Genomic DNA, 23,569 nt, shown 5'->3' with positions numbered 1-23,569 from the left:
CCGGACGAGGGGAGACGCCGAGTTTCCTCAGCCGCCTTCACGGGCGGGGAGGGAGAGCCCTGCGGGACGGCGGTGAGGGGACGGGACGGGACGGCCGGCGGTGAGGTGAGGTGAGGGGACGGCCGGGCCGCCGCTCCCCCTCAGCGCCCGCCGAGGGGGGGGTGGGGGGGGGAGGGCGCACTGCGGTGTCCTGGCAACGGCGCGCGGCCGCCCCGCGCCTCTCCCCGCGCTCGCGCGCCTCTCTCCCGGCGACCTTCCGGCTACCGTGCGAACGCGGAGGCGGGTGGGGGGGGGGAGGGAGGGAGGGCGGGCGGGCGGTGGCGGCAGACAGGCAGCGCTTCTTTCCAATAGACTCGCGGAGCGGCGTCGGCACGCCCCGCCCCGCGAACCTCACGACCCAACCAGCGCCCCGCCTGCTAGGCGGGGCGGCGGGACTTCCGCTGCCGGGGAGGCGGTTTTGTGTGTGAGAGCGGTGCGTGCGGGGTCCCGGCTCCCCCGCGGAGCGGCGGCGCTTAGCGGGGCCCGGCCCGGCCCGGCCTCCGCGGCCACCGCTGAGGGGCGGCGGCAGGGCGGGCGGGCGGCCCTCCCGGCGGCGCGGCGGCCCCTTCCGCCGGCGCTGAGGGGGAGTCGTGTTCCCCCCCCTTGAGTGGGGCCCCTGCAAGAGCGGGCGGGGGGGGGGGGCCCCCGCGGGGGGGCGGCGGGGTCCCCCCGAGGGCGCGGGGCAGCGGCGGCGGCTCTTTCCCCGGTTCTCGGCTCCCCGGGCGGGGTGAGGGGCGGGCAGGTGGGCGATGAATGGTTTCAGCACCGAGGAGGACAGCCGGGATGGGCCTCCCGCCGCCCCCTTTTACGGCCAGAGCTGCTGCCTCATCGACGACGGGGACCGCTGCGTGCGCCCCGCCGGCAACGCGTCCTTCAGCAAGAGGATCCAGAAGAGCATCTCGCAGAAGAAGCTGAAGCTGGACATCGACAAAAGTGTGAGTCGCGGCCTCCGCCGGTCCCGCCCGCCGCTGCCGACCACCCCCCCCCACCACCACCACCACCACCACCACCCCCCCGAGGGGCCGCCCGGGCGCGTCTTGCCGTCCCCAGCCCGGCACCGCACTGCGGTCCCTCCCGGGGAGGCCGCGCTCCGTGCGCCGCGGGCGGGCGGCGGAAAGTTTGTTTATCCGGCCGGCGAGTTGAGCTTGCTGATTGCCCCCGGGGGGGGGGGGCGGGGGGGGGGCGGGTTGCCTTCATCCCTGCGAGCTGTGGGGAGGGAGGGAGGGAGGGGGGCGGCTTTTGTGGCGAATTCGGGTCCTCTGGACCGCGTTTTCCCGTCTTCGGTGTTACTGGGCGAGGGGAGGAGAGGAACGCGCTGCCTGGGTAAAGATACGGCTTTTCCTCGTGGCGCTGGTTATCTCGGGAGGCTTAATGAAGAGGCACTGAAAACCGTGCTTGGGAGGAAAGCTCTCCTGCGGGGGGGAGCAGATGATGGTCGGGGGTGCAAAGGAGCCAGCCGTCTTTGCTTCGGAGGCAGTAGTGCTATTTTAATTTCAGTTTCGTATTGAAAACCGCAGGTGCTACTAGGGGAAATCGGCGATACGGGTTCCTATTTCAGTTAGGTGTCAGTGGCGTTGCTTTTTTAATTGGTAAGAATTCGCGTTCTACTGAAGCAGGTTATTGAAACTGAACTATTGCATCTAAACCAAAAGGCGAGGCGTGCTGCCTCTTCAACAGGGCACTTGCGCGCTTGTTCGCTGATTGGCACTAAACAGCCCGATTTGCTGCTGACTGCTTAATGACATTAAGTGACAGCTGTCAGCTCAAGATAGAAACGGGTCGTTTGCCGAGTAGAGAACTAGGCAGGGCAGAGCAGCCCGTCAAGATTACAGAAGGAATTTCTCAGAAGTGACTCTGCTAATGGAATTCCGCTCTACGTGCTTTTCTTACCTGATCATTAAAGATTAAAACCATTAAAAACAGAAAAAAGGTGACGTTTTGAGTCAGTCTGTTTGGCAACTTCCCCAGTTGGTTAGGTCGCTTTTGCACAGCCAAAATATGTCATGTCATGGGAAGAGGGTGACTTGATTTGAAATCTAATCTCATTCTTAAAAAACGGAGTATTTCTCCTGGCTGTAGTCCTCAGCAGATTTGTCTAGTGGTATAGTCGTTTCTCTCATTTTAGAAATTATTCTTTGTTGACAGGTGTAAGGCTTTAGAAATAAAAAGAAGAAATCAGGCTAATGAACTCAAAATGAAGGGGAAGTATGAAGTGGGCTGCATGAAGTGATTTTTTGAATGTAGGGTGTCTGTGTCATCTGAAGATATTTTTGCCTTATGGGTACCAAATAATTTTGATCATTTGTGGTCCTTTGTTGTATATATGCTAACTCCAGTGAGATAATGTTTGTTAAAAAAGGGGGTTCCGTGGTAGGATAAGCTATAGGAAAGAGGCAGTTTTGCTTTTGCTTTGCTTGTTTTAGTTGAGGTAATTAGCCAACTTTTATTTGGTCTAGATTTTTAAACACTTGCATTCACGATCTCTGTACTATTCAAACCAGAAAGTTCACAAGAGTGGAACAGAATAATATTTTTCTTGGTAGTCACCTGCTACTAAGTCCTGAAGCAGATGCCCTTCCTCCAGACAATTACCTATTTTTTTCCTGACATATGATTGCAACCATAAAAAAGAAATATATTATCTGCAGAGGTTCAGGTTCAGCTGGAGCTCTCGAGTCCTTCGTTTTCTTTGCCTTTAGTCTTTGTAATGTCAATTATCGCTAAGTCAAGAGTACAGTATCAGGCCTGGGGTTTAAGATTAGAAATTCCATGATTGTCATGAGGCAATCAGTCATGCCAGTCGTGAGGGATGCACTCTCTAATACTGATGTCTAAGTGGCTGCTGTTGAATGCTGTTTCTACAGTACCTGTTTTGATTGCTCTTTCACCACTTCTGATTCTTAGGTGAGACATCTGTATATTTGTGATTTTCACAAGAACTTCATTCAAAGTGTCCGAAACAAAAGAAAGAGGAAGACAAGTGATGATGGAGGTGACTCTCCTGAGCATGAAACGGATGTCCCGGAGGTTAGTTGGTGCCAAGTGGGTGTAGGATGCTTTACCAATTTCAAGCACGTTGAATTTTGGCTTGGATGTTTTCACGTATCGGGAAATATTTAAATTTTAAATTGCAAGTCCACTGAAACTGCTATGGAGTTACTCTCATTTTCAGGAAGACTTTTTCCTGATGTGTAATGTCCAAATTTTCTTCTTCACCCTTGTATGAGTTCCTTGCCCATGTAAAGTAGTTTTCTATAAAAAGAGGTATGATAAGGTAACTGCACAGCTTCATGTACGTACTGCTTCCAGAGAGCTGTTAAAAGAGTATTTGACACTAATTCTTTTTTAAATGTAAAAATAAGTGATTTTTGGTGGTGTCTGAGGCCCCGATATGGTTCTTCGTTACCTAGCATGTATCATTTTGCAAATACACTAGAGAATCCAATAGATCAGTCTCTCTATGTTTAGTTATGTGATATCCAGGGGTATTAAGCTTCTCTAGACCTTTGCATATATGGCATTATGGGCACTATTTAAAGCTACCTTAAAATCATTCATAACATCTCTTTATTTTCAGGAAATAGGCTGGATTTGGTGGGGGGTTTTTTCTGTGTTACAGAATTCTGGAATAGTCTGTTCTATGTGCCATTGTGTGCTGTATGTGCTTTGGTGATGTTTCTGGTATTATTGACGCTGCAAAAAGTTGTGCAGAGGTGATGTTCGCGGAGGAGATGAGTTCTGGCCACGTCAGCAGAGCCCTCTGCTGGAAGTGCCACCTGTATTGTTGAAAGGCATTTTTCTTCTGAAAAAAACCCCCACCAAGAATCATTTTGCCAGCAAAGCTGTGTCTTGACTGCAGTGCTGTGTCCACACACCTCCTGTGTGGAGGTGCTGAAACAGTAGCAAGTTTTTGGTTTGTTTGGTTTGGTTTGGGGCGGGGGGGGGGGGGGGGTGGGGGGTTGGTTGGATACTCGAACTTTTGTTTTAGCTGTGTGTGTTTCCAATCTACGAGGTTCTCCATCAAAACTTTTCCATACAGGCTTTGCCTTAGTGGCCAGGATGATGGGTGCAAACCCAGCTGGCATCTAAAAATGTTAGTGCTGTAGAGTGTGCAGGGTATTTGGTGGTTAAAAACCGAGGGATGCATGTCACCTAACTGAATAGGGAACTCTGCAGTGTGTCAGTTATAATGTGATATTTTTTTCTTGGTTTTCAGCAGAGATTCCTTTTGTCCTTGAAACATGGCATTTTCCACATGATCTTCATCTTCCTTCCTGTAACCTCCCCAGCCACCACCCTTGCTTTTTAAACTTCCCATTGAAGTATTTGAATTTCATTTCTTCTCTGTCTCTGTACTCTGTTTTATGTCACAAGCCATTTGTTCACTGCCTGCTAAATTGATATTTCATGTGTGAGCTCTTTAAACCTTGTGGGAACAAAAGGTTCCCCTTTGCTTGGAGGTTGCAGAGGTGTAATTGAGAGCAGAAATTGGCCAGCAATTCTGTTGACAGCATGTGAACCAGAACGAAATTTTGTATTTCCCTGAGGCTATTTGCGTCCTTTAGCATTAACAAATACAAAATATACTTAGATTTGTCAGTAAGGCAAGCCGATGTGCTTCTGATTGCAGGCAAGGAGCAGTCCTGTTGAGGAAGGAATAGTTATTTTTAGATAATTCTACATTTCTGCCTAATAGAAGCTAAAGGTAGTGCTCATCCCCTCTTCTCTGCATCACTTCCAGGTTGACTTGTTCCAGCTCCAAGTGAACACCCTGCGACGTTACAAGAGACATTATAAGTTGCAGACTAGGCCTGGACTCAACAAGGCTCAGCTAGCAGAAGTAAGTGACGACAGAAGTCGTGTTACCTCTGTTATTAAAAAACTTTTTATCTCCTCTGCTCAAGTGCGCATTTTGTGGACACTAATACCTGTAGTGGCTCTCTCACTAGTATGTACCCTGTGCTCTGTGAAAGGTTTCAGGGGATGACGCCAACAGAAAGCTGCATGCTTGCTTTCACCTGAGACAGTCATGGAAGACATTGAAGCTGGCTCTTGAAAGCATGTTTTAGTAACTTGCTTTTCTCTGCTTCCTTTCCCTCCTTGTTCATGGTCACAACCCATTACCTTTAGGGAGCAGAAACAGAACCTAGTTTCCAATGGCCTGGGTGCTAGCTGAAGATAGCTGTTCAACTGAAACTCAGACTTACACACTCCCAGTCACCTTAAGTGCCCCTGTTAGTTTTTCTTTCCTCACAGGTGCTTGAACTGGTTGGACTTGCTTATTATTAAAGGCAGAATCGCTGACCATGACTTCAGATTCCTTCTTTCCCTCCCTTGTGCTGATGTCTTATGATTCTGTATTAAGTCAATAAAAGGCCCTTCCCTTAAGGCCCTTTGCTGCTGCTTTCTCACCGTATGGGGTACTTGTTAAGAAAAAACTCTCTGTATCTCTCTGTTATTTGGGCTAGTTGTGCTTGGTGTGCATCTGCTCTGCTCTCTTTCCTGACTTGATCTGAAGGCAGTCTGTGGGAAGAGTCTTCTCTAAACTTGGAAAAAAAACCCCATAGCAGTTACAGAATGGTAACATGGTTGATTTTTGTAAGCTGAGGCTTTCACAACGGTCTGCCCCAAACTGTTTTGCTTTTGCTTTAAAGAACAAAAACCAGCAGACCAAAAAAGACAGCAAGATACTGTCTTGCTCTCTTTCAAAGTCAACTAGGGAATAAATATACAGAATATAGAGAAATGTGTAGTGTAGTGCATGTAGGAGTAAGTTGAACGAAGCAAGGTGGGTGTATGTCCTCATTAGTAGTTCTGCTTTGTCATGTTCTAACTAACCAGTTCATAGTCTCTCAGCTACCTCCTGCCATGAAGGACTCCTTGCTTAGGCAATTTACCATGAATGTGCCCAGGAGGGAAAAAAAAAAATAAAACTACTATGCAAGCGGAAAATAAAGGGAGCCTAACTTAAAGTTGTCACACACTTCCCAGATTTCCTGTGAAGTCTGAGCAGCTTTGACCCTACGCTGGATCCTCGTCCAGCTCCCATGCTTGAATCACTGCTGCCTGAGGCTCTTAGACTCCTGCTGCTACCCCACCGTAAGGAAAACTCAAACTTCCATAAATCTTCTTGGAGTGACATATTGCTCAGCCTGCATCAAAATCCAGTTCTGGAGCTGTGTTGGGTACCAAAAAAGAGCTTCTTCCATATTAGAAGCAGATCTCATCCAGCTCCAACATGTTTTCTACGTTCATTGTCTGCAGAAAAAGCAGCTAATGGTTCAGGGCTTACACTAGTGTCGGAGAGGAGTAGCCCTAACCAAATCCTAACCATCCCATTGCAAATCCCCTGGTGTTCCTTTTAGTGAAAACTTATGCAGTGTGTTTTCCTTTGGACTCTCAAACTTTGCTACATCTGGTTCAAACAGCAAAGTGTTTCAATATTTCTGACACTCTCCTTTAAAGTACTGAGATGCAGGGAAGACTTACTCTCCAAATAATCTCAGCATGAAATGTCGCTTAGGAGAGGCTGTGCTGCTTTGGCAGGAGGACTTTCTGGCTTCCAAATTCCGCTTGTAGGTTGGCTGCAAATACTGCTGACATAGCAAGACTACACTATGTTTGTATGCACATTCCAGCTGTAGAGAGAGAGAGAGGTAAATGAGGACTGACAGTTTGAATTGGTGCATGTTTGCCTAGAAGTATATTACGCTCAGTGGCCATAAAATCGTTTTTGGAAAGTGAAGAGAAACTCTGTTCTGATTATTTCTACTTTTTAATATCAGAATTTCTGTCTCTTTACATGTTGTCCTTCTAGACTGTCAGTCGTCACTTCAGGAATATTCCTGTGAATGAGAAAGAGACGCTTGCATATTTCATCTATATGGTGAAGAACAACAAAAGCAGGCTGGACCAGAAATCAGAAGGTAGCAAGCAACTAGAATGAAGATTAACAAGACTTGGAATAAGAGAGACCTTGAAGGAACAGGTGGTATTGTTCATTTTAGGTATATAAAAACTGATGAAGTATATTGTAAATTTTTTTTAAAATGCAGTAAGTCTGGATGACAGAAAAAAATATAGACATTCTTATCAGGAGTATTTGAAAACATGTGCCCAGCATGTTTCTGAAGACTTCTTCCCCGCATTTCAAAGTCACATTGGAATAAGGAAATGAGGATAATGGGGAAACCAAGTAAACCTGTAGGACTGTGGAGTTTGTCAACTCGGTGTTTTAAACCATTTCTGGAAATCTGCATCTCAGTGCAATTCAGATCACAGATGGAATTTTTTCACTGAATTTAGGCTGCATCACAAACCACCGTACAGTTTGTCTTGGCGCAGGACTGGAATAGCGGCAGAGATAAAATTCATTATCAAGGTGCATGGGTCAGAAGTTTGTCTGAAGCCTGCTCCACACCTACACATGCTCTGTCTTGCCTTGAGTCAGTGCTTCAAGTCCCAAACTTCTACAAATGCTCCAGCTCACCAAATCTACTCCAGTGAACACTACTTGAGTAGTCTGAAATTGACTCTTTTTTTTTTTTTTTAACCATTTTTCCTCCTGCCCCCCTCCGACATGGATGCCAAACAACTCTCTGCAATCTCTTTTTCTAATTTCTTTTATTTAAGAACTCATTAATTGTCTGTAAGCATTTAAAAACTTCTGCATTTCCTCAGAATGTGGTATTAAGGCAAATACAGCTTATTTGCTGGGTTTGATCATGTTGGTAGAAGGGCTCATTTAATTCACTTTTGCATATTTCCCTTGTATTCAAGGCTCAGCAATGGTAGGTGAAACAATGGCTTAAGACATCTGTCTCAATCTCTGTATCAGATCAGGTATCAATCACAGGTGTTGTGAATTTTATACTGAAGCTAGTCTGTAGCAGGTGTCACAAAACTGTTGGGTGGATTAGTGGGCTCTGCAGTCTCTGTTTAGTATAAAGCAGACTGATGCTAATGGGTGTAGCACCATAACCAGGGTAGTGAACTGACTGGAGCATGATGCATTTCATCTGTCTTTGCAACAGGCAAAAAGTGTCAAAGCACTTGCCTTTCGTGAGCATTACGTGTGCTTTCATAAGAGCTGTGTGAGTGGAGGGTGGCATGCTGGTGCTCTTTAACTGGGCACTGTAGGAGGAGATCGCTCTGATTTTGTTATTTAAAGCCAAGGTGTCCTTACAAATAACACAGTGCTTATTTTGGCAAAAGGAGCTTATAAAAGTGTTGGTTGTGACTGTTCTCCAATGACCTCAAATTCTATTCAAGGGGATCTCATGATTTAAAGCACCATTGTTTCTTTGCTGTCCTAACCAATGTCTCCATTCTGTTACAAGATGCCAAGACTCCACATAGAGAGTATATTCTCAACAAGCCTTAAGCAACGAACTGAACAGTAGAAAACTTTGGCTAGCATTTTGTCAATGGCAGGTTTTAATATTCCAAAACTGGATGAAGCTTTGTTGAAGAGCTAAATAAACAGGTCATGATCCCAGCTTAGTACTGCATTGTGTTTCGTAAGGCATGAAGGGTTCACATAACGAAGCTCTTGTTGAAGCTCTCCCAGGGTCTCTTTAAAAATCACCACAATTTAAAGCAAGCTGTTCACATCAGCTCTGAAGTGTTTGCTAATACTCCAAAAACATGTTCAACAAACTTCAACATGTCTAAGTCCTGTGTCATAGGCAGAAATACTCTGTTATGGTACGCGTCCCATTTGTGAAATTATGGGGAGTGTGATTGTTTCAGCGTTTCCTTGTTCGATTCAGTATGGATTTTTAAGAACATCAGACAAGAGAGAGGTTCAAGGAATGAGGAGAGAATGTCTTGCGTCGGTATTTCATGAATGTTTAAAAATTTCTGAATTATGCTGGTCCTTTCCTTATTGAAAGGGTGGAGTAATTCCCACACCAGTCAACATGATCTGGCTTCTCTCATTCAGGACAGGTAGCTAAAAGGGTACATTCTCTGACTGCATGTTAATCTTCAAAGTGCTCATGTAATCAGAGGATATTACCAAGGAGAAATGAGTTTCTGAGTTGAGAGGATTATGCCTCATTGTAACTTCTAGACCAAAACTGTAAAAATGTAGTTTGTTTGGGATTTACTTTTTTGTTGTTGTATTTTGTTTTGTTTTATTTCTAAAAGTAAATAAATCTGTTGGGGTGTTTTAGCAGCCAGCAGCAAAATGATTCTTTTCAAGGAAATACGGTGGCAGGTTCCATCTGTTCAGTTGTATTCACTGGAATGCTTTTGTGCAGAGGTGGTATCCAGGAAGCTTTTTTTTTTTTTTTTTTTTTTCCTGAAAATAGTCAATTGATGTGAAATGTGATCCTTGTTGGTTTCACTCTTAAAGCAATTATACTTTTTTGAAAAAATTCTTAGTGAAGCGTGATGATGAAGAGATGTTTACCAGCCATTAGCAGTTGTTTATAAGGTGGAAAGCTTGGAGGCAAGACACCAAAGAAACAGAAGAATCTTTGGCTGTCGGACCCCATGGCCTTATAAACCCTTGCAAATGCCTTATTACCTTGTTCTCAACCTAGAGCAAAACGCCTTGAGCAGAAGAAAGCCGATGTCTTGTTGGAAGGGTTAGCCACTTTATGGCTCCCATGCTATGAACTGAAATCACACGTCAATTCAGTAGCAATATCCATGTTCAGGGTGCCTGTGATTCTTGAAAAGCATTTAGTGTCTAATAACCAGAAAACGCAACAATGCAATTGTCGTTCTGTATAATACCATTCTGTGTATTTGATTCCTTATGCTGCATGCCAATTAAAAAAGACTTTCCAACTTTTTGTTTTAAACTTCAAAGTAAATGTGTTTGAACCTCACACTTGTGAAGCCATGAGGTGGGACATTTTCTCAGCACTTTCAGATGGGACTTGTTGGAAAGGTAGAAGACCCAAATCGCTTTGGCTGGTATGATAAGATTATTTTTTTTTTCCTTTAATATTTTGCTTTTCACAGATGGGCCTTAAATTCTGTCTAGCTTTGAACCATGGAGCACAAGCCTTGGGGGCTTGGAGGATGACCAGATGTCATCTTCCATTTATAATAGTGGAAGCTTATTTCTTACAAGTCTGCATAGGTGACATTCACCCTGGGGCAGAGGAATCGCCTTGGAAGCCCTCCAGCCATTATACAGCCTAATTCAATTACATAGCCTAATTCAATTCTCATTGAAGAGTTGCATTAACTTCATTAGACCTCTGAATAGATCCAAAGCCATTAGTATGAAATCCAAATAATGTGGAAACATCTCTTCCGGGGTTAATTTCATCCTGTATGCTGACCCTCTGCTCACTTTAAGGGAAGAAGAAATCATTGCTGGTAGTTATCGGCTTGAGCTCAACTCAAGGGAGTTGGAAGCATGCGAAGACTTGAGTCAGTGGCAATCTGATGGCTGAAAAGTGCAAATATATCCAAGGAGGCTGTGTTAGGGTGCAGTTTTTTTGAATTTCTGCATCTCAAAGAATACTGTATATCAACCTGAAGTAAATGATTGCATTAAAAGCTAATGTTTCTTTTGCCAGGCACTTTAGATGCTCAGCCTGAGAAAAGCAGAGTGGGCAGGTTTGTACCACTTGTCCCCAGTACTCTGGTGTCCCAGTTTTCCTTAGAAATGTGGCTGTAAACCGCTAGATACCCTAGTGTGCAAGACTTGACCAAAACATATCAAGTCTGGCATTTAAAGTTAGTCTTAAGTGCAAGCTGGATTCAGAGAGGCTTTGAAAACAAGAGCCGAAATAATCCACAGTAAGTGTGAGTTTTCAAGTGGGTCATGATGGCACAGAGAAGATGAAACAGGATGTGGCCCACAGAGAGACTGAAGAAAACATGCTTCCATGGTTAGCAGCGTGGAGGAAGATTTGTTCTGTGTTAGCTCTTGTAATGGATGTTTTATGAGAGGGGAAGAAGGAGGGAGCTGTGCACTTTACATCTTTTGGTTGAGCCAAATGTAAATACCAATGGGAGATCTTCAGCAGTAACTGCAGTTGGAGGGGAGAGAAATGGTCTGCAGGGGGACTGTTTATTTAAGTTTGCAGATCCTTATACTTCCCTAGAGCACTAGAGTCACTTTGCCTCTACAGTTTAAAAGAGTGGGTAATACAAGGTAGCCAGCCTCCTGTACAAAAGGAGTCCTTGTACTGCCCCAGAGCATTGACTGAAGAGTCCCAAAGGTGAAGGAATGTTGTTGATGCCTCACTCCTCTTGTCACTGATGCCCTTTAGCCATCTCTAGCTTACTGAGCTAGGGAGTTCTCATTTTCCACTTTCAAAGTGCAAATGAACTGTTACGATGTAAGATACTCCTTGCACTTTTCACAGCTATCCCTGGTCCTCGCGTTTTCGACTTGCCTGTGAACACATCTGTTTGGAATGAATTAAATGGTTGAAGAAAGTGTGGGGAGAGGGCGGGGCTCCTGCCTTAAACCTGAACTTCCCTTGCAAGCAACTCTGCAGGCCATCCTGTACATCAGCAGGCTCCAGGAGCCTCTTACTTAGCTGAGCCCTAACAGAGCTGCTTTTACTCCTGTCCTAGCTGCAGCTCTCTGCTCCGCAGCTAGAGTGCAGGGGAGGTGAATAGCAGGTAACTTGCAGAATGGCTTGGAGTCCTTTAGCGGGCTTACTGGGAGAGAAAAACTGTGTTCCCTCTTCTGTTTCTGGCCTCCATGTGTTGTGCTGATCTTATGCCAAATGTTTTGGACACCTTGTATTTTTAACTGTGTAATATAGCTGTGTATTGTTAAAGCAACTTAGTAACTTATAGCAAAAACTGTAGAACTCATTTCTCTGAGGTGTAGGAAATGTCCTGCTTCCACTGTGTATGAGACTTTAACTCTGTACTGTCTGACAAAGATAAAATGCTGAATTTCACTTTAATAAATGATCTATCTAGCAACAAGGCCTGTATTCCCTTCTGTTTGCCTTTCTGCCCTTAGCACTTTTGGCTCCAGAGCCAATGGAGTTCTGCTTTGCATGGATGTTTTGTGCCAGACTTCTCTGGTACACTGTCGTTTCCCACCCACCTCTCCAGGCCTCAAAATATTGCAGACGTGGAGAGGATGGCACTGCTGACTAGGGTACGTCACGCCTGAAGTAGAAAACTCAGGTGATGGGAGATTTTGTGACAAACCTGTGTGGGTTGCGCAGATGCAAATCATGGAGTCTTTTGAATGCAACAAAAAGACAATTCACAAGAAAGATGGAGGTTGTTGGAGAGCCATGTGACCTTGCGTTTTGGGGAGTGTTGGGCTTTTCTATGATGGGGATTTTTTCCCCCCTGTATCATGAACAGTCAATTAAGTGCAGCGTCTCATTTGATTTGTATTTCCTAATGAATCTTATTTATGTCTAGTTCAATCCTGTGCTTCTGCCTCCTCCTCAAGTATACCCTTCCCTATGCTTCATGCATGACTTCTAGCTCCTGTTGTCCAGAGTTGAAGCTGCATGCCTAGCTGACAAGGTGGGTGCTACTCCAGAGCAGTGCTGACACATAGCATCCTGATGCCAGAAACTGGGGCTCGAACACTTGTTCTCCTGAACCCTATCATGGCATTTCCTAAGGCTCTGCTGGCAGTGTCCTGAGGCATGCTTTAGCCTTGATTTTTAGCTAGGAAAGAGGTTGTAGTGTAGCTTTTCAGATACTTGGGCTTTCACAGAGGAGGGTAATAGGATGTTGAGAGCTTTAAACTCAAATACATGACCTGAATTTATCACTGTCAAATTAAATTGCACTGTTGATATGCAATAAAGATTTGCACAGATAATTCTCCCCAAAACAATCCCACAGCATTTCCTGTATCCATATTCCTTGGTGCTGTCCTACAACTTACTGACCTGTCTCCTCCTCATCGTTCAATTCATATCAAGGGATAAAATGCCCTCTGAGAGGAGGGTGGCAGCTTCTGTTGCCGCTGTATGGTGACTTCCAGCTGTGCAGAACGTGCCTGTTTATACTGCCAGTGATGCATGCAGGAGACGCTTGGTCCCCCCTGTCCTACATCCCAGGGTATTAGCTTTCAGTAGCAAGGGAGTGGGGACCGCAGGGAAGAGACTTAGGGAGCTGAATCAAATTGTGTTGATGTTTTGCTCTGCAAAACAATCGGTGATCATTAGTTATGTTTGAGTCTAATATTCTCTTAGTTAAAGACTGACCTTGATGTGTTGGAGAGCTGGGGCAGACTGAGCTGGCGCATCAAAAACCAATCCCAGTGTCCTCAGTGCCTGCATTTGTGGACGTGTCTGGAGGCCTTTGCAATGAACCAGGATCTTTTTGTGCAAGGCAACGTCTGCCGTGCTACAGGAGTGTTGTCCCTGTCTCGGGAAACTCTCAGTTGAAGAAGGCCAGACCAGAGGTGACACAGGTGGGTGCCACAAAACAAGGAGCAAGGGTGGATCACTTTACAGGGCATCATGTGCGTGTTGTCAAGCTTTTTTAGGAGGTATCAGGGAAAAGTCTTCAGGTGAGAACAAGGGCAACACACCCCAGTGGAAGGGGAAGAGATGTGTCATTTGCATTCCCAAATTGGTGACTGTGGGCTCTTCTGCCAGCACAGTGAGAAAGTGTCCTGCCCAGGGAGGAAAGGCAGAAGGGGTGAAGGAGGACAGCTGTAAGCAGCAACCTGTTGTGCAGGTGCCGTCTTTAGCATGAGAAGGTATAACGGCAACTCTGGTGATACAAATAAACTCTTGTCATTCAATCTGTTACTTGTATAGGCTGATGAGTAATGCTGCTTAATGTCATGTTTGCTCCCAGCCAAGAAACCCAGAGAAGATTTCAAGCTCAAAACCAAGGAGGAACCCGCTCAGTCTTTTTAACATACGCTGAGAAAGTAAGCAACCGCCAGATTGATCTGATGAGCCTAAAACTGCACGTCCCTCTGCCGTGCGAGGGCAGTGTTAGCTCAGTAACCCAGTGGTGGGTGCTCTGCAGCTGCACCTCGGAGCCCAGGGCAGCTGGCAGCGGGGACCAAAGCCATTTTCCCGTCCCGAAGATGCCTCCTCGGTAGAAGCTGGCCGTACTTGTCAGAAACCAGAAGTGGGATTATGCTGTAGTGGGACATGGAGATCATAAAAATGGTTTGTTTGGGGTTGGTTTTTTTTCGTGGTTGGACATTGAAATTGAACACGTCCGATTCTCTGCGTGAGCCGTCCTACGGCCTCCTTGCAATGTTGATGGAAACCAGGCTTCGGCTCTCTGCTCCCCAGCAGAAAGGGCAGTGCAGAGGACTGGGGAAAAATGCGAATGTGGATTTAATGGTTTTATGTTTTAGAGATGTGGTTGAGCAGGGGAGTGTGCAGAGGAGAGCCTTAGGGCTTGCTTTTCTTTTTTCCTTTATTTTTTTATTTCCCCTTTATCCAATAAGGGATGACTGCACGGCTCTGCCAGCACTCAATCTCACTTTGCCAGGAGCTGGAGCCGATTTCACATCTCTTATCCTAGCAGGCGGTGTTGGCTTCTTCCCTAAGTACCTCAAAGCCCCCTAATGTGCTTTTACTTAATTGTTTTTGGAACTTTCTCCAAGACCTGTTCCCTTTACATGTTGCAGGAAGTCCTCCGTGATCTCTGCGGCACCCTTGGCAGGGAGCACCATGGTGCCTGTGGAGAAGAGCAGGGACTGCGAGACGGGAAGAAGGAAGCATCGGGATGGCTCTGCTACTTCTCCCACCGCATGTATGGACTGCCAGGGACCAGAGAGCACAATGATGGACACCGCATTAGCAAGCTCACTAACCCAGGTTGTGGTCGCAAAGCAGAGGAGGCTCTGAGTCCAAGAGGTGTGTGAGCATCGCCTGTGCCTCTTCCTGGTCTTGATGCCTGTGTGGGCAAGTCCGACTTTAGAAAAGGGAAGGTGGTGGGTTGTATCCAGTGGTCCTGGAGCCGGCTCGTTTGTAGCTCAGTTTGGTGTCTGGGTTTTTGCCAGCTCCTGCGCCTGTTGAGCAGACGGCAGGCCGGCAGCCATGGCCTGGCAGGCAGCCCTGAGCAATCTGATCTCCTGTTCGGTGGCTTGCTGTCCAAATTTCAGGCCCTTCGTTGGGCTGAGGAGGGAAAGGCAGGCGCCATATCCAGCCCCTCTGCATGGAGATATGGGGGAAATAGCCCAGCACCTTCTCGTTGTTCCACACCCACCTTCCCAGCAGAATCAGGTTATTTAAATTTTTCCTGGAATTTCCAGTGGTTTACTGCCCATGAACCCTGACGCTCATGTCATAAGCATGGCCCTTGGTGCGCTACCGCTGGCCTCAGCTTACCTCAGCTCTCTGTGTCTCTATTTTCCTGGGTATAAAAAGCAGGTTGAAGGCTCTTCATTGGTGCAGTGATAGCACTGGGTACAGACAGGGCTTTTCTTATTAGACTAGCAGAAACTACAGTGCCAGGGAGCTGCTGTCCCTCACCAGGCGATTTCTTGTCCTCCCTTCTCTCCTTTTCCTGATCCTGTTTTCCCCACTCCTCCCTGCTACTCATCTGCTCCAAGTCTTCACGCATTCCCCAAAGCAGGCCAACAAAGGTGTCTCCACAAGGGCCTTCCCACCTCTTTATGCCACGTTCCTAGAAATAGGAGCCCAAAAGGGCGCTGGGTGTGGAATTGCGTGGGTTTATCTCTAAGTAGCTGGCTTGGTTCCTAGCTGTTTTGTAGAGTGAGTTGTTGAACACAGCAGCCCAGGCTCGAGTTTGAGTCAAGCTGATGAGCTTCAGTGCAAAGCCTGCCCTCCTTCTCTCCATCAGACACAGGACTGAAGTAGCGGAAGCTGAACAGTGAAGGTGAGCAGAGGAGGGAGTTTTGGGGTTGACGCAAGCTTTGTGCACTAGCTCAGACTTGAAACTCCTTCCAGCTTCTCAGTTTGGGAAGGAGTTCCCGGCTGAGGCAATTAAACCACCCTCCTCTAGCCCCCACGCCCCCGCCCCCGGCTGCTCCTGCGGGTCAGTTACAGGCCATGAGAATTTTGTCAAGGTAGCTGCAGTCTAAGGAAAAAAAAAAAAAATCCCTTTTCCTCTCAATTCCTCAGCTTTCAGCCACTAGTGACGCCACAAATTCCCCTACTTCTCTGGTTACTGTAAAGTCTTTCAGGGTGGTCAGGACCTGAACTCCTCATGCAAAAGAACAAGTAGGGAAAAAAGAAACTTTGCAAGCAAGGACCTTCCCTGCCTCGGGGATCCATCCCAAGGAATCAGCTCCAAGTGCATGCTCTTGCCTTGCAGTCCCTCAGCTCAAGCCTCCAGGGTAACTGCTGGTCTCGCACTCCTCTCGCCGGTAAATACTCTCCTACCAGCCTGCACTTCCCACTTGTGCTCCAGCAGGTCCATCTGGCTCCTTGGCCCTTCTGATCTGCAGGCTCCTGGAGCTGTGGCAGCTCCAGGTTTGCTGTTGCGCTTTAGCTTTGGAGTAGCCAGGAGAGACAGAGCTTGTCCAGCATCACACAGCTATGGAGATGGCACAGAGTCCTGCTGAGCAAAGTGCCCGGCTGTTTTTACCCCTTGCCCTGAGCTGTACAGCACTGATCCTCCACCAGACAGACCCAGCTCCCAGCCAGCTTCCACCCTGGACCTTAAATCCAGCTGTTGTGTGGGGCACAAGTGGGTTGCTGTGCCATCCCACGCCATCCAGCTTCACCTGAAGGCTGTGCTGAGATGTTGTGGGAGAAGATCAGCGGGAAATTGGCAGCAAAGTGTTGTTGCTGCCGGAGAAGATGCTTGCTAATGGGATTGCTCCACCACTGAGCGGGACAAGGATGGGTCATTCTGCAGAAAGGCATGGTGAGCACTTTTGCTAGCCCCACACCAAGCACGTGAGTCTTGTGAGAGGAGTAAATACTCACTTCTCCCAACACCCTGCACTGGGGAAAGGGCCTTCGTGGAGGGGAGCAATGAAGGTTGGCTTTGGAGAGGTAGGGGCATGGGGTGGACGGTGAGTTTGTTATTTGAAGGATAGTCTTGGGACCGGGGTGCAGTGCTCTTGGTCTTCTCCCAGCACAGGCAGCTGCGTGGAGAAATGCACCCTGGGCAGAGCTCAGTGCTAGCAGACCCAAGGAGGGACAGCCATAGGGGTGAAAAGCCAGAAAGCTTGGATTTATTAAAAAAAATAAAATAGAAGAAAGAAAATAAAGTTAGAGCCTTCATCTGCCTTGTGGCTCGAGTCTTCCCATGCCTGGACATCACTTCTACAGCTATGGATTGGAAATGCATCTTCTCTTTAGATGGGTCTCAGAACCACGTGACTCCAGAAGCATGGAGTTTTGAGGAAGAACTATTGCATGTCATGAACTTTGCAGCTGAGGGGGCCTCTGCTGGACAGAAAACCTTCCCACCTGAGCGGGTACTCCCAGGAGACAGTCTGACTTGGGAGCCAGCAACTGGGCTGAGAGGCTCCGAGTGTTGGGAGAGGATCAAAAAGCTCCCCTGGCAGTAAATCTTTCACCTGCCATGTTACTCACTGGGGCTTGTGGCCATTCCTCCGAGGTCGGCCCCGGGTCAGGATTTCTCCTGTCTCTTTAGCCCCCAAACCTGGAGATTTTTGTCTTATCTTTGACGCCATCTTGACACCGAAAACAAATTATGACCCAATTACCCTTACTGAGAGGGGCTGGGGCTACCTTAAATGGCCAAAACTACAGGCGCTTCCTTAAGAGTGCGTAATTAGAGTGGGGAATGGGGCAAGAACTGGGGGGGGGACCCCTGCCATGGGGGCTGCCCTTGCCCCCCTGCTTGGCACGGCGAGAGGGGACATCCCATCCAGCCCCATCCCATCGCGCCCTACTCACTCTAGCCCAGCCATGCTGCACCCTTGGGCTCTGGAGAGGCCGGAGCAGGGATGGGGCTCCCCGCTGCTCCCCACCAGCGAGGTGTCCGGGGGGGTTCCCCCCTGCCCCTTGCCTCCCCCAGCCCTGTGTCACCGGCTGGGGCCAGGCCAGAGAGGCCCCTGGAGGGGAGGCAGCAGCCCCGGCCCTGGCCATGACCTTCGGGGTGACCTTGAGCGAGTCCCTGCCGGGGCTGGGGACCGCCTGTGCCTCTCATCCCGAGCAGGGACATTTCCGTGCTCACCCCAGGGAAACAGCAAACACCAGCATCGTGGCCCAACTGCCAGAACAACCCACCTGGAACTTAAAAAAAAAAAATAATTTCTTTTTCTTCCCCTCTTTCAGCGACACGAAGACGCGCTCTCTCCTCTGCTGTGTGCCTGGGCATTTCTTGCCCGGGGTTGTGCTGTTTTGGGGGCCGACAAGCGCTGAGCTGGGTCCCAGCCCGCAGCCTGGACAGAGCTCGTCTGGGGGCTGCTGCCCGAGTCTTTGCCCGCGGAAGGTGGTGTCGGGTGCGTGCGGAGCCGGGTCCCTTCCAGGATCCAGCCCGGGGAGCAGGGAAGTGGAGCTGTGCAGAAACATCGGACGCTCCTCTGGCCTTGCAGGTTTGCTCCAGGTACCCCCGCACTCCTGGGTGAGAGGGTGGCTGGGGCTGGGTGTTTCTTTCCCTTTTTTTTCTTTTTTTTTCCTTTTTTTTTTTTTTTTTTTTTTTTTTGTCAGATTGGTATTTTATTTGGCTCCATACTGTCTACCGAGCTGTCCAGTGTAACCCTTCCCTTGCTGCTTCTGAGATAAGAATAGGCTCCCCCGAGATCAGATAAACAGGCCCATAAATACCTACAACAACAACAAGCAGGGTCTGGGCTTGGCAGGAAGGGTAAAAAAAAAAAAAAAAAAAAAAAGGCAAAAAGGGAGCCATTTCTTTGCACACCAAACCCCAGACTGCGAGGTGGCAAGCACCCGACAGCCCCTCTGCCCCCAGCATTTGCCCCCTTGGCCAGGCAGGGGGGCGAGGGGCCAGGCAGGGCAGCCAGGTCCCCTCCACCGTCCCTCGTGGCTGAATTCCAGCGGCAGGGGACACGGCACGGCACGTATGATGTTGCCCCAGGGCCAAGCGATCCCTGCGTGCATGTGCTTCTGTCCGGGCAACTGCAGACTCAAGCCTGCGTGCCGGGAGCGTGATGCTTCCCAACGGCATCAAGTTCACGGCAGGGTCGAGCCGGAGGTGTGTGCAGGGCCACCTCCCCCGGCCGATGTGTTAGATGGCCAAAAATTTAAAGCTGGTGGCCAGATGGTTCTTCTTCCACCCAGATTTGGTGTAGCCAGCACCGGGACCCCTTCCACTGCCTGCCGGAGGCTGCCGGGACGCCTCTCCCAGCCGCTCAGGTCTGCTGGCTGAGGAACAGAGACTGTCCCCGTGTAGGGCTCCCACCCCCCCTGCAGCTCCGTTCCCTTCAGGGGTGAAGGGGGTGACCCCATCCTAGGCTGAACCCAGTCCCGAGCTCGGCATGGACACCCCTTCCCAGCCCCGGAGCAGCGGAGCCGCCTGTGTGGTGCCGAGGTGGGGACGGAGCTCACTGCTTGCAAATACACTCCCCCCAAAGTGCACATTTTGGGGAGCAGTGAAGCCCTGGGGTACAAGAAATGCTTAGTGGTTTTTTTCACACGCGCACACAAAACGCTGAGCCAATCTCACAGGAAAATCCCCTTGCTGGGCAGGGAAACCCTCTGCAGGCATGGAAATGGAGAGTGTTTTCACTTGGAAAACCATGAAGGAGTGAGGGAGGCTGGCACGGGGGAGTCCTTTCCCAGAAGTTTGCAGCCGGCAGGTACCACCACCACCAACTCGGCATACGAAAAGCAACAATCCTGCGGATGCAGGCAGAGCGTCGCCCCGGCTGTGGAGGGTGCCCCCTTCCCAGAAGCAAAGCTGGAACCCCACAAGAAAAAAATCCACTGGAGGTTTTTAGTGGGGTGAGGGAGGGTCCCCAGGCTGCAGGTGATGTCTCAGGTAGAGCCTGGTGTGGACGGAGGACACCGACTCCTGTGCAGTCCTCCCACCTTACACAGCAGAGCAAGTCCCGGGTCCCCGTTTAACCCTTTCTCTCACCCGATGCCGAGGGGCAGCCCCGACTGGTACCTTACGGATACGGCAATAAGAGCTGGTACATGTAAACAGGATTGGGGCTGGACACATTTATGGGGCGCTGGATTATAACGTTAGTGATGGTTTGGGAACTTTGCCGTAAAAACCCAGCCCTTTAAGGAACTGTGAAACTTAGCCCCAAATATCCTATTTTATGGCTGATTTTCTGTACATTTTCTTCTTTCCTTTTTTTCCCTTGAATGTGTTTAGGTTTAGAAATGCTCTATTCTAACTTCACTCGTGGACTTGGTGCTGTGCTAAACTTTTTATAGCCCAAACAAACAAACAAAAAAAACCACTGCACGCATTGCTCCGCTCGGGCAGTCAATTTTCATCTTGGCCTCATTCAAAGAGATCAGAAAACAGATCAGGGGCTGGGAAGGCGGCCGTGCAGTGGCTCCGAAGCGAGGGAAGGGTGATTCACGCAGCCTGATCACTCTGCGATCTTTAATCACGCCATCCATACCCCCCAATATTTGTGTGTCCATCCGTCTGTATTTGTGCACATGCACAAAGTGGTTATAAAACCCAAGCTCCTTCCCCACGGGTCAGCTGGTGTATTTTTGGTGCGCGCGGCTGCACATGCACAGATTGATCGACGTGTCAGCGATTTATGGATGTTGTATCATTATTTCTATACCTTTAGTTGCAAGCAAAAGCTTGGTTTAAAATAGAAAATTTAATGCTCCCAGCTGAGCCCTCAGATTAACCCTACAGTAACGTATGACTCTTCCCCGTGACGGTTTTCTTTGCCCCAAGCAGCCGGCCGAGCATCAGGTTTTATCCCGGTGTCTCCGGGAACGGCGGCGTGGCCAGGCTGGGAAGGCAGGATCAGGCCCTGAGCCCGTGCACGCACGTCTTGGAAGCCACCCTTCGGTAACAGAGCTGTGTGTGCACAGAATAAAGGAACAAGGATTTGGCTTTAATTGTTAAGGATTATTAAGGATTTATGCCTGAGAGGTGACAGAGACAACTTTGGGGTGCGTGAGCGTTGGTGTTTCTGAGGCTGGTGGTATCTGTTGTTCGGACAGCGAGGAGAGGACGTTGCTCCTTCAAAATGTGGCCAAGGCAGGACCTCGGAGGGGATCCCTGTGAGAAAGCGATGCCAGTGCCAGAGCCGTGCAGGGGAGCTGCCTGGGCAGGGAAGGGGAGCAGATCCCTGGTTCTCTGCGTGGCAGCAATAAAACTGGGGCTCTACAGCTCCACGGTGCTCGTGCCATCCAGACGCTGTAAAGGCCTGATCCTGCCATCCTTCCCCCAGCCAAATACAAGTCCGGTCCCTCCAGCAGGTCCCCTGGGTCAGGAGGGAAGGGGTTGTAGGGCACGGGCAGAGTTTGTGCCCTGGGGCAGACATTCGCAGAGCCCTGCCAGCCTCCGGGGTGAGCAAGCACGGCATGAAAAAGTCCTGGAGGATCCCAGGGAGCTGCCCGAGCCCCACGGGAGGGAATTCCCTCGCATGGATCGACCCCACAGCAGGGCACTGGCTTCAGGGGAGTCCGGAATCCCGCAGCACCCCTCGCCCCTGCGGACAGGAGGGCCGGGAGCCCGGCTGCAGCAGCGCGATCTCGGGAGCAGGGGAAGGCAGAGGGGTCGGACCCGAGGCTGTTTGCGTAAAGTTTAAATTTTATTTTATTTAATTTTTTTTTTTTTTTTTTTTAATTATTCCGTTTTAAATACGTGGTGTGGCGCGCCCGGTCCCTCGGGAAGTGGTCATGCAGATCTGAGGTAGAAAACCCGGCACAGGAGCGTTCCCAAATGCACCTCTAGGTAGTTTCACCGCAGCCACACGTCGGTCAGGCAGCGGACGGGGACGGGGACGGGCTTGTATTTACAAACGAATTAAACCGTTTCAGCCCGGCCCGGGAGGGCAGGAGCCGCCGATCGCTGCTGACAGCGGGAAGGAACAACGATTACTGCAAACGGGGGAAGGAGCGAGGAGGAACGGGGGGTGGGAAATGGCCCGGCCGGTCCCCGCTGCCGACGGGGCGGGCAGGATCCGGCCCCTCAAGGCGCTTTTCGCTTGTCTCCCGCGGAGCATCCCTCTCGGCGGGGCCGGGATCCCCGCACCCTGCGCCTGGATGGGCTCCGGGAGCCGGGCCGGGCTCTTCTCCGACATTGCACATGGAGGGGTGAGCGGGATGGAGGGGGGTAGGGGAGCGCCGTCGGGTCAGACCTCAGGGGTTCAGTTCCAGAGCCCAGACCTGCTGGGGCCAACCCGTCCGGCCCTTCAGCTTCTTCTCGCCGTGGCCCAAAGGCTGCGAGTAGACCTCGGGCTGCTGCGGGAGAGGAGATGGGGAGCGGGGGGGGGGGGGAGAAAGGAGCCGTCAGGAGCGGAGCGGTGGTCCCGGGCCGCCCGCACCTTGCGCCCGCCTCGGGGCTCCCAGCGGCTTTTATCGCCCCGAGGATAAAAAAGTGGGTTTTTTTTTTTTTTTTGGGGGGGGGGGGGGATCCCCACCACCCCCATCCCGCCCGCTGCAGCAGGGAGAGAAGCGGCCGCCCTTGACTCCGAACCAACACCCGCTCCCGCTCGTCCCGGGAAAGCGGCCGGGAGAGGGGAAGGACGAACCGGCGGGTCCCGGGGGTTTATCCCTCGGGGAAAGTGCCCGGGAGCCCGCCCGGCTCCTCGGGGAGGACTTTTCTCCTCCGAGGTGCCCCCCGCGGGTGTTTTTTTTTAATTATTATTTTTAAGCTGGGGGGAAAAAAAAAAAAAAAAAAAGCTTCCAGCGGGACCGCGAAGTATTTTAGGTTTCTTTTCCCTCCTCCCCAGCCCCGGGGCTTTCCCCGCCCGCTCCCGGCCCCGGGCAGAGCGGGACAGCGGGGGCCCGGCCCGTCTCTTACCGTCTCCCTTTTCCTCTTGTTCTCCCTGCCGTCGGCCTTCTTGAGCTCGGCTTTGAAGCCCTCGGTGTCCCCGGGCTGGCTGTCCTTGGCCAGCACCTCCATCAGGTAGGCGATGTAGCTGGTGGCCAGGCGCAGGGTCTTGATCTTGGAGAGTTTGGTGTCGGCGGGCACGTTGGGGATGCACTCGCGGAGCTCGGCGAAAGCGCTGTTGATGCTCTCCGTCCTCCGCCGCTCCTTCTTGGGTCCCCCGACCCCTTTCCGTCGACCCAGGCGGCCGCTGAGAGTCTCCAGCCGTCCCTGGCCGGCCGGGCCGTACTCGGCGGGGCCGTAGCTAGGACTTTGCCCGGCGAGCTCCGGGCTCACCTCGGCCGGGTTCAGCACCCAGCCGGGGAAATAGGTGCGCTCCTGGTGGCACCGCGCCGCCGGCCCGAAGAGGAAGGGATCGTGCAGCATGGGGTGGTGATGGTGATGGTGATGATGGTGGTGCTGCTGGTAGCCCCCCACCAGGTTCATCGTCCGCCCCGCTGGCCCCGGGGGCCGCTCTCAGCAACGCACCATGGCCGCGGCGGCCGGCCGGGCAGCGCTCCGCGGCGGGCGGCGGCGGCGGCGGCGGTGGGGGGGGGAGGAGAACGGCTCCGGCGTGGGGCTGCGATGGTGGTGGCTGGCTTTGGGGTTTGGGCTGGGGTTTGTTGTTGTTGTGGGGGGGGTTTTGTTGGGGTTGGGGGTTGTTGGGGTTTGG

The 23,569-nt window shown here is 50.4% G+C and overlaps 2 protein-coding genes across 2 annotated transcripts; one reads left to right on the top strand and one right to left on the bottom strand.

Moving 5' to 3' along the window:
- The first annotated feature begins 427 nt into the window (after positions 1-427).
- Positions 428-9,340, top strand: SAP30L (SAP30 like). Its single transcript, XM_049829607.1, has 4 exons — positions 428-974; positions 2,944-3,066; positions 4,781-4,879; positions 6,857-9,340. The coding sequence occupies exons 1-4, from the start codon at positions 789-791 to the stop codon at positions 6,983-6,985; spliced, it is 537 nt and encodes a 178-aa protein (XP_049685564.1). The 5' UTR covers positions 428-788; the 3' UTR covers positions 6,986-9,340.
- A 12,826-nt stretch (positions 9,341-22,166) lies between these two features.
- On the bottom strand, positions 22,167-23,343 carry HAND1 (heart and neural crest derivatives expressed 1). The gene is made up of 2 exons (XM_049829529.1): positions 22,831-23,343; positions 22,167-22,268 (listed from the first exon to the last, which is right to left on the bottom strand). Exons 1-2 carry the CDS (start codon positions 23,341-23,343, stop codon positions 22,167-22,169), a joined length of 615 nt encoding a protein of 204 aa, XP_049685486.1.
- Positions 23,344-23,569: the final 226 nt, after the last annotated feature.

Source organism: Accipiter gentilis, chromosome 26 (genome assembly GCF_929443795.1).
Source record: "Accipiter gentilis chromosome 26, bAccGen1.1, whole genome shotgun sequence".
NCBI lineage: Eukaryota > Metazoa > Chordata > Aves > Accipitriformes > Accipitridae > Astur > Astur gentilis.
Note: the sequence above shows the minus strand (reverse complement) of the source record. Positions and strands in the feature narration are given on the sequence as shown.

What these genes read in the sequence shown, in the direction of transcription:
- SAP30L (XM_049829607.1), top strand. Translation starts at nt 789, where the DNA reads ATGAATGGTTTCAGCACCGAGGAGGACAGCCGGGATGGGCCTCCCGCC. An exon ending in AGCTGGACATCGACAAAAGT is followed by an intron (nt 975 to 2,943) that starts GTGAGTCGCGGC and finishes TCTGATTCTTAG; the next exon opens with GTGAGACATCTGTATATTTG. An exon ending in ATGAAACGGATGTCCCGGAG is followed by an intron (nt 3,067 to 4,780) that starts GTTAGTTGGTGC and finishes CATCACTTCCAG; the next exon opens with GTTGACTTGTTCCAGCTCCA.
- HAND1 (XM_049829529.1), bottom strand. Translation starts at nt 23,343, where the DNA reads ATGAACCTGGTGGGGGGCTACCAGCAGCACCACCATCATCACCATCAC. An exon ending in ACAAGAGGAAAAGGGAGACG is followed by an intron (nt 22,269 to 22,830) that starts GTAAGAGACGGG and finishes CCTCTCCCGCAG; the next exon opens with CAGCCCGAGGTCTACTCGCA.